The sequence below is a fragment of the Borostomias antarcticus genome (assembly GCF_949987555.1).
Source record: "Borostomias antarcticus genome assembly, chromosome: 23".
Lineage (NCBI taxonomy): Eukaryota > Metazoa > Chordata > Actinopteri > Stomiiformes > Stomiidae > Borostomias > Borostomias antarcticus.
In genome coordinates, this window is record NC_140256.1 from 9,824,590 (window position 1) to 9,834,716 (window position 10,127).

The 10,127-nt window shown below is 46.0% G+C and overlaps 2 protein-coding genes across 2 annotated transcripts in view; one reads left to right on the forward strand and one right to left on the reverse strand.

Annotated features, from left to right (window-relative positions):
• The window catches only part of whrnb (whirlin b), a gene marked incomplete at both ends in the record, with an annotated part of 30,368 nt that extends 28,456 nt beyond the window's left edge, over positions 1-1,912 (forward strand). Inside the window, 3 exons of the mRNA XM_084456824.1 lie at positions 4-176; positions 304-426; positions 1,727-1,912. Of these exons, the coding sequence (XP_084312950.1) occupies positions 4-176; positions 304-426; positions 1,727-1,912 (482 nt within the window). The remainder of the gene's footprint in view (positions 1-3; positions 177-303; positions 427-1,726) is intronic.
• A 4,695-nt stretch (positions 1,913-6,607) lies between these two features.
• stxbp1b (syntaxin binding protein 1b) overlaps positions 6,608-10,127 on the reverse strand; it is a gene marked incomplete at both ends in the record, with an annotated part of 11,334 nt that continues 7,814 nt past the window's right edge. The window contains 9 exons of the mRNA XM_084457337.1: positions 6,608-6,717; positions 7,246-7,400; positions 7,609-7,694; positions 8,404-8,508; positions 8,714-8,823; positions 9,128-9,266; positions 9,383-9,463; positions 9,914-9,979; positions 10,093-10,127. The exon at positions 10,093-10,127 is cut by the window's right edge and continues 26 nt beyond it. Coding sequence (XP_084313463.1) covers positions 6,608-6,717; positions 7,246-7,400; positions 7,609-7,694; positions 8,404-8,508; positions 8,714-8,823; positions 9,128-9,266; positions 9,383-9,463; positions 9,914-9,979; positions 10,093-10,127 — 887 coding nt within the window. The remainder of the gene's footprint in view (positions 6,718-7,245; positions 7,401-7,608; positions 7,695-8,403; positions 8,509-8,713; positions 8,824-9,127; positions 9,267-9,382; positions 9,464-9,913; positions 9,980-10,092) is intronic.

The window sequence follows — 10,127 nt, forward strand, 5'->3', positions numbered from 1 at the left end:
CAGGGGCCACACTATCCCAGTTGTCAGACAGTGGTCAGACCCTCAGTGAGGACAGCGGAGTGGACATCGCAGAGGCAGGAGGCCTCAGCAAGGACAGCAGTCCTCAGCCCAGTAAGAACCAGGCTCACCAGGAGCCGCCGGGGGCCCAGGCACCTGCAGTACCGGCCTCCCACCAGGTGAGGGGGGACTCTTAAGGGGCCGGTGGGGATTTAAGACGTAGTAGTACACATACGAAGTTGGATCACTTTTCTGTAGCTACGTCCCCTATAGCCTGAGACGTGTTGCGTGTTATTCTTTGTCCAGCCGGCTTCGGCCATGCCCACTGCCACCCTGGTCCGCGTGGTGAAGAACGCCAGCACCCTGGGCATCGCTATCGAGGGAGGAGCCAACACACGCCAGCCTCTGCCGCGCATCGTCACCATCCAGGTTCTGGCCTTGCCATCAACCGCTAACGAGTTTGACAAGTTTGAGTGCAGAATTAGCATGCTTTATAAGATCCCGGGGGATCGGGTTATTACCATGTTTCATCAATCTCATTTTAAACATGCCCTTCCCCTGGCTTCTGTTTATATTAGCATAGATTTAGTCTTTAAGCAGTCTTCCTGCGGCTGTGTCACCTTGTCAATGGAAGTCTCAAGGTTCATCAAAGTCCTTAGGGTCCTTATGAGTACATTTACAAAACAACGGTATCTAACTATGATTTAGATTCAGGATATCCTTGAGGACTTGTACAGAGTGTGTGTGTGATCGTGTTTCGATAACAATGACTCCATCCTCCATCGTTCTCTTAACTATAGAGCAGTGGCGGACCACCCAGTCATTTACCGGCTCATAAGACACAACTGCCTATAATCAAACTGACAAAGCAGGGATAACGCCTCATTAACCAATTACATTTCCTCGAACAACTTATTAAATAAAGATCTAGTGGCTGGCTGTGAATCGATGCACATTACATGATATGAGTTTGCAGAATGTGAAAGTTTCAACTGAGCTGACTGCTTTAGGACGTGCCGGGGATATACTCATTTTGCTGCGTCAGCACATACGTGTAGTCGCTCGGATGGAGAGATGTCTCATAGCGCTGACACAGACACACGTCCCAGTCGACGTTGTGAGGAAACAGGACTTTTTGATAGCTTACTGATCTACCATGCTAGGTGTAGAGAGGACCAGGCTGGTCAGTGAGGCTTGAGTGGAGGGTGCGGGATGTGCACTAGCTACAGTAGCAGCCTGGCCTGCTCAGCAAACTGGGTCTCACTCTCCTCTCCCATTTCGACAGCTTCCTGTCTCGGTTCATCAGCCATGAATGATGGACCGTCAACAGAAAGTGCCGGATCAAAACTCCCCTTTCTCTCGCTCTTGAAATTCTGTTTTGACAGTTGCCGACTCACCTATCATTTACTATCCTTCAGCTCACAGCTTTCTGCTGTCTAAGTGTCTACCCCCTATTTTTCACCCCTCTAATGATTCTAATCCCCCCTTTCTCTTCCTCTCCTGTTCCCTCTCTCGCTCCCTCTCTCTCTCTCCCCCCCTCTCCCTCTCCCTCTCTCTCTCTCCCTCTCCTCTCTCTCCCTCTCCCTCTCCCTCTCCCTCTCTCTCCCTCTCCTTCTCTCTCTCCCTCTATCTCTCTCCCTCTCCTTCTCTCTCTCTCCCTCTCTCCCTCTTGCTCTCTCTGCCTCTCTCTCTCTCTCTCTCTCTCTCTCTCTGTCTCCCCCTCTCTCAGAAGGGGGGATCGGCCCACAACTGCGGTCAGTTGAGGGTGGGCCAGGTCATCCTGGAGGTGAACGGGGTTTCCCTGAGGGGCCGGCAGCACAGGGACGCGGCTCGCATCATCGCCGAGGCCTTCAAGACCAAAGAGAGGGACCACGTTGACTTCCTGGTGGCCGAGGTCAACCAGCAGGGCCTCTAGCAGGACGGAGCGCCTGTGCCAGCTCAGCTGTAGAGACCAGGGGGGAGGATCTGAGGATCTGAGCGGAGCGCCGGACACCTAATCAGGAGAATAATGTCTCTCTTCTTCCCCACATCGCTGTCCCTCGTGTTCCACTCATTTGGCTTTAGAACCACAGTAGGAGAGCTGCTAGAACGCTGAGGCTGCAGCTCCAGCGATGTGGTGGAGCTCACCTCACAGCTTGTACAGGTGTCATTATGAGGGGATTGGCTGGGACTCAGCAGATATACGGTACAGTGGCGGCTCACAGGCCGGGTACAGAACGTCCATCCCGCCTGCTGAGTCCTGTCGCCTAAATATAGCATGTCCAACATCTTGCCTTAAAAGGAACCCCCCAGTGAAGACGGATAGAGTTGAATAGAAATCTTGGACGCAGACAGATGGTCGTGGCTGTTTGCTCTGTCCCACGCCCTCTCTCTCTCTCTCTCTCTCTCTCTCTCTCTGTCTCTCTCTCTCTCTCTCTCTCTCTCTCTCTCTCTCTCTCTCTTCAGATTTAACATCTGCAGCAGCTTTCCCTTCGAAATGATTCAACTGAGATGGTGCTCTGAAAATGGATATGGTTGTATCCAAACATAGTCGAACCATCCTGTACCACGAATCTCTAAAGTATGTTTTTGTACTGTCTATTTAATGCTGTATTAACATCTTCAGCCATTGTATATAATATACATTGTACAGTATATAGCTTGGAGTCACTTTGAGAATTATGGGATTGATTTCTTAAGCTGGGGGGGAAACAAGATTCATATTTTCAAATGGGTTGTATTAATTTACTGTAGCTTGTATTCTAGTCATCATTTACAATAATATTATACCTTTTATTGTGTCTGTACAGACCATATAGGGAGCGACAAGCCTGCAAATATGTGCCATTATAAGAGATTCTGCCTCCATCCACTCACAGCCAATAGATCAATGCAGATGTAACACCCAGAATGTGCGTATGTATATATATTCCAGGGTAATTGGTCACAGCAATTTTGAGAGACTGGTTTTAGCCAATGGGCTGCTTGTATATTGTTACAGAGAGAACATATACATTCTAATGTAGGTAGTTCATTAAGAGGCGGCAAAATACCAGGTGGATACTCTAATGGACATACAGTACCCTGTGAGGAGTATTTGTACTGTACTGTACTGTATATGTGAGAGTGAAGGCTGACTGCATGATAGTGACATGGTACAGTATGTGTGTGGTAGATTGAAACCTTTGCTTCAGGGAATGTTGGAATGTGAATGACTCCCCTTGGTGGAGTTTCAGGTCTGCAAGTGATGCTATATATCCTCAGATTATTAAATATTTATGATAGAGAAAATGGTTTACAGTAAAGCAAATAATACTATTTTGAAAAGTGCATCTATTAAGTTTTTGTCTGCTGTCTAAAATGACATTATCTTCCCTATGTATATATTACACCGTATATAGATATACTGTATCGACATGAGGATATATATATATATATATATATATAGATCTATATATATATATAGATATATATATATATATATATATATATATATATATATATATATATATATATATATATATATATATATATATATATGCCTTGTGGATATATGAGAGAGAGAGAGTAGATAATGTTGTCAGTGCAACAAAACTACTGGAAAATAGCAGCCTTCTTTAGTGGCTGCTTGTTGCTGCTTTGAAACCCCTGCCCATTCTGCCCCTTAGCCTGAGAGCACATGCTGGACAGTTGGGAGCCGCTAGAAAGCAGAGTGACCCGGCCTGGATACTTACTGTGGGTAGACTACAACGTTCTCTCAGTCAATACACATCAAAACAGTGAGAAGATTGAACCCAATGTAACCTTTAAATCTGCTGTACAGTATTCACCTCACTTGACAAGTAGGCTACAGTAGTTATATTGGTCTACTGTATGATACCCAGAGGCTGCATCATGTTATGTACAATAGGCCGTGACAGAAAGAAACTGGACAATTTTGTAGAGCTACTGTACAGCGGTAGCATACCAGGCATAGTTATACCAAGCATATTATATATTGTACACAACAGTCTGTAGGGATTACATTCATAATAACCAAATGCTACTGTAACTGCACCAATGCTTGATCTGTCCTCCTGAGTTCATCAGGGAAAGGAATTGAATAAAGATTCAACAACGTAAGAGTCGTGAACCTTCATTAGCCTACTGTGTGTGTGTGTGTGTGTGTGTGTGTGTGTGTGTGTGTGTGTGTGTGTGTGTGTGAGAGAGATTATTAATAAAACATTTGTTCAGTTATTTCAATTTCATAAAGCAGGTATAATTCCTCTGCTATAATGTTCAATCCCTACTGCATAGAAGAGAGATTCACATGCAGCAGTGTTGAGCTGACGCTGCTTCAGCTACTAACCAGACATTCATGCTGCTCCTGTCTTCATGGCCTTGGGCTCACATAATCTTACAGACAGGAACACAACAACCTTAGTGCACTAGATCGATAGGTATTGTACCATATCACTTCAGGGCTTCTCTTTGTGTTGCAGGCTACACACGCATGAGACACACCTGGGACTGATATCAGACACAAAATAAATCATGGCTGCTGGTCACAGTACAGAATCCTGATTGGTGTTGTGTTCAGGGTGTGGATGGATAGTGGGCCTCTACCCTCCAGCAGGGCGCGAAAAAAAATCAGCAGCACAGTTACGTTTCTAACACATCTGCCTTGTTCACGTGTTTATTACTTTAGAACTTGCAAATGGCACAGCTTGATATCTGGGCCAGGGCCACACCCTGTTAAACAACTGCTCAAGATACATTCTGGCTCCCCGAGCTGTGCCATTAGCAGTGGAACAGTGCAACTCTGCTGCCCTCTGACGGCTGTAGCCGGTACTACAGTCTTGTTCTTGTCATATTCTTACTGTTACTGTATAAACGTGTGTGGTTCTAGTTCTAAGGCTTCTTCTCAATGTTAGGGTCACTCATCAGTAGGTCAAACGTTATTTTCTATTATGTTTAGACTGTATATGAAAATACACTGACAGCTCATATTTAAATGGAAGCCACTTTATTAGATAACTTTTAATATAATTGCATAAAAGTGTATTCATGTTTATTCACCTCCAAGCATATCACTCTGATTATACTGGTATCTCTCGATTTATAAATAGCTCTAATATGCCACCATGATGACGACGACGACGACAACAATAACAACAACAACAAGGAACAGTTACATGCATCTTCAACACCACCTGAAAGAGGAAATTAAAATAAAGGAAGATTAAACAAAACTCAGATCAATACAGGGGCGTTGAGTGATGTACTGGTATGTGAAGAGACAGAGACAGACAGCTACACTAATCAAGCAAATTATTGATCACTGTCCAAACATTATTGATCCCTTCTACAGCTAGATTACCACCTAGATGGCTTCACGCTGGCATTTCCAAAGTCAGAAAAATCACTAGAAATCAATTACTTATACAGTATGGCATAAAGTTCTACAAACATTTGACTACATGAGAGAAAGGATGCTTCTAATAATCAATTATGACATTGTGTTTTCTCAAATATTACAGTATACTGAAATAAAATTGGCCATTTTTTCCCAATAATAATGGAACATTTAAACGTAACAACACAAAAACTGTTCAGGAAGACATGCTTTGCAACAAAGGGGATTCAATGAAAACTATTTTAGAGAGGGTAGATACATGTTGATGGCCACCCATGATTCCAATTGGTCCCTTTTAACTCCTCGAGCCTTTAAACAACAACCCTTCATAGAGAGACCCTGGTATATACTACTATATACCAGCACCAATCCAATCCCCTTGTTAAGAATCACCGCTCAGTTTCCAGTCACTCATCTAATCTCTTCACTGATTGGCCATCCTCTCCTGTCCAATCTACATGCTTCTTTATAAGAACATCCTGAGATAGCAGTTCACATTCACTGCTCACAAAGTATCAACAGTTATCCAAAGCAGACTCAATTAAATCTCCTTTCTTCCTATCCCATCTTCATCAAGTTGTATGTGCGGAAGCTTCCACATATTGTGGAGCTCGGTTCGGAGGGATCTTTCATGGTAAATGAATAGTATTGTATCAGGTACACCATACATATGATGGATTGGATATGTTGGAAATACAAGAGGTCTTGTTACATGTTGTGTAAGACTATGCACTGGTTAGCTAGGGGAGTTAGGGAGTTAGATCTGAGCAGGTCAGCTACAGAGGGCTCTTAGCTGGTCTTCTCTTCTTCTTCTTGTTTTTCCAAGTCTTTGAGGGCATTAAGAAGGCGTGCGGGGGTGAAGACTTCAGTTGACCCTGCAGCACAGAGACGGTTGTAGGAAACAGACAGAAGAGAGTCAGAAGAGAGCAACAGGTACGAGAGAAAAAAAAACCACAGACATCTTCCTGAAAACCATGAGGTGTGGGCGGGTGGCGGAGAGGGGGTTGGGGGGGGGGGGGGGTCACATGTCCATCCCTGTTAGAACAAACAGGGATGCCCGGCCGCAGAGACGGACAGGAGAAGAGACAGCCACGCCACCGGGACAAGACCTGGCCAACCAAAAGCAACGACCGTGACGAGAAGGACAACGAGGAGTCGGCGAGGGAGAGCAGGGAAGCGGAAGGGCTCGAACAACACAACATCACATCTACAGTATCTTTACTTCTAGGAGGACTCTCATTCTGCAGCCGCTGGCTCCGGCTCCTCCGGCTCCCTGTTGGGATCCATGAAATCTGGGTGCTGCAGCTCCTTTAGGTATTTGATGGGAGTGAGCAAGTGGGTGGAACCTAGGTGGTGGGAGGGAGGGGCACATACATCTCACATTTCTCTACGACCTTTGAACTCATTACGACCATTGACCTCATTACGACCACTGACATTGCGACAGTGCCAGGGAAGGTTAGTACTATCTCATAACAACCAGTAGGAGGAATGTGCACCACCTGGCAGGAAAATAATCTAATATGAAGCTGCTTTATGAATATAAATCTATATAAATCTATATTTTCTATTAATAATCGACTGCAAATGTATTCTAAAGAGAACCTGGACCTTCCTTTCCGGTAAATGAGGCGAGATCTACAGCTGCTCTGTTGCCTGTGTTCTACTGATATCTCTTTCCCTCCAGTCAAAACAACATATCAGATCTCTGGCCAAGAACGCACCCAGCAGATTCTACAAAGTGCTGAGTCAGCTGCAGTGGAGCAAAGCTACGGCATAAGATGTCATCTTCCACAGCGCCGTAGATCTCGGGAGGATGACTCAGCACGAGTCTTTTCATCCAGCGTTTGTCTTTCAAATTGCACCATGCTCACCAATGAGGGCCTCCCATTTGCCATTGGCCTGTGTGACCTCGTAGACGCAGCGCATCTCGCTGTAGGTCATGCCGCCGATGATGAAGACGATGACGCGAGGGCCGGTCTTGATCTCCGTAGGACCCTTGTTTTTGTGCCAGTTACCGTAGCGAGCACTGCAACCAGGGATGAGAACGCGTGGAGCACAGGATTAGAACCAGGTGTGATTGACTGTAGTTTGTGTGGGATTGTGTGTGTGTGTGCGTGTGTGTGTGCGTGTGCGTGTGTGTGTGTGTGTGTGTGTGTGTGTGTGTGTGTGTGTGTGTTTGTGTGCGTGTGTCTGCATACTGTATACAGTACAGGGGGTGAAGCCATCATTCATACCTAGATGGTGCACTGGCTTTGGTGGATGCTTGTCGTTGGGAGATGTAGGGATACTGCTTCGGGTCCAGTTTGTCCTCAATGGCATCCTGAAGAAAGACACAATGGGGTCACTGAGGTCAAACCTTGCAACAGTGGCATTCAGCATGAATCTGTTCCCCTCCGAGCAGTGTTGGTAGTCGAGTCACTAAATCTCGAGTCCAAGTCCAAGTTCTTTTCACCAAAAAAGAGTCAGAGTTCAGTCCGAATCAAGTCCCCATTACCTGAGTCTGTGTTGAGTCTCCATTAGCCTCGTCTGAGTCTGAGTCATCAAGGCTGTGTCAAGTTACATATGGGACATAGCAGTGCTCTTGCTGGACTTTGATGTAAAATCGGTGTAAGCAAAGTGCTCAGTTCAAGGCCTCTCTTTAGGCATCTTAGCACAAACTACTTACTGAAATGAGAGTATGCACGTGAATCCACATGTACTGTAGGTAGAACACTCATGCCTGCCCTTGTATGAAATTGAATAATCTATGACAAATTATTAGGCACTATTACATAAAAGCGAACAAAAAACTTCTTTATCAATTAACAAGTTCAAGTCAGAGTCTCCAACCAAGTCCGAATACAGTCAATGCTCAAGTCCAAGTCTGAGTCAGAATCAACGAATCGAACTCCGAATCCTAGACTCAAGTAGCTTACAGTACTACAGTACAACACTGCCTCCGAGTCATGACTCACCCAAGCAGTACTCTTCTATCAGGCCACAGGCTCTAATCTAATAGAATCTAATCTACTGTAACAAATGAGATTTACCTCTATGATATCCTTGATTAGTGGAGTCCACCGGGAGAGCTGGTAGGTCTGCTCACTTACTCGTTCCTTACGATCCGGCTTTTTCGGCTTACGAGTCGTCGTGTTCTGGGGGGGGGGGGGGGGTAGAATGGCATTATTTTATATCATCTACTGTTATAGGGTTTACATGGTTCTACAGCGGTTCCAGGTGGGAGTAAGGGTGAATTCCAGATGCTGATCCAGGATCAGTCTGGCCTCCTTCACCCCGTTGGTTCCAGTTGAGTTTTGGGGTGGGTGAGCTGATCCTGATCCAGAGCCAACAGGAGCTCACCTCAGAGATGACGGGCACGCCCATGTGGGCCATGTTGGAGATGATGTCACTGTCCTCAGGAGGGATCTGGGCATGCTGGAGGAGTTTACACAGGTTCTCCTCCGTCACACCTGACACACACAAGCACACACACACACACACGCACATGCAAATGGATACAGTACATGCATGACAGCATGCGCAAATAAGCACACAACCATGCCAACATTCACATAACTCACGATGGATGTCCAACGACACACTAACGACTAGATGCTGAACAGCAGGTGATAAACCCCAGACACAGCGTGTGTGTGTGTGTGTGTGTGTGTGTGTGTGTGTGTGTGTGTGTGTGTGTGTGTGTGTGTGTGTGTGTGTGTGTGTGTGTGTGTGTGTGTGTGTGTGTGTGTGTGTGTGTGTGTGTGAAGCCCTCACCATTCTTCATGAAGATGTAGAGCAGGATGATGCGGATCTTGTCGAAGATGGTGACGGTGGCGTCCAGGAGCACGGGGACGATGGCCCTCATGGGGTCTTTGATCTTCTCTCCCTCGGCGTCCGTGCCCATGGCCAGGTCCTGCATGGATAGAGAGAGAGGAACCGTGAAGGAGAGGAAGAGTCACTACACTCACTCCGCTTCTGACTGGTTACCTTCAGTTTCAGCTGCCCTTTTCAGCACACCTGGTCCCTCACCTGTTCGACGCGACACAGCTTGTCCACCGTCCCCTGGTATCGGTTCATACAGTCCTCAGCCAGATGGAGGTGGGTGGAATACTGGGAGGGCACAGAGAGACAGGTGCTCAGTACACACATCTACATGCAGCTCAATGTGAATACATGTGTTTGCATATTAATATAGAATAGAATAGAATAGAATAGAAAGTCATTGTCTATTATATAGGCAAGAGTCAGGTTATTGTCTATTGTATAGGCAAGGTGTTCATTTGTTCAAGTGTTGTCAGGTCTTGGCAGGATCAAGTGTACAGTTGTACAGAGTCAGTTGTTATTGTCTATTGTATAGACAATGTGCAAGGTGTTCAAAGTGAACATGTGATCAGGCGTTGGTCCAAGGGGCGGGGGGAGGGGCAGGGGGAGATAGGCCAATAGGGGTTCGGGGTGAGGGGGGGGCATACAAGGGCAGGGGGGATGGTAGTGAGAGACATAGGTGTTTGCTTATCTCTTGATATCTGCAATAATACACGCTTATAGAAGGACTGATCTTACATTGCTGAGGTCCTTCTGATACTGAGGCATCTTCTTCAACATCTGAGCCAGGTCTTTCATAGTGGTCTGCAGCACACAGAGAACACAGAGAACACAGAGAACACAGCAGAACAGCGTGAAGGACGGTTCAGTGAAACACGACGTGATAAAGACTGAAACTAGAGCTGCGTGTTCTGTACCTTCTCTCCAGTGTTCAACTTTTTACTGGCGGAGA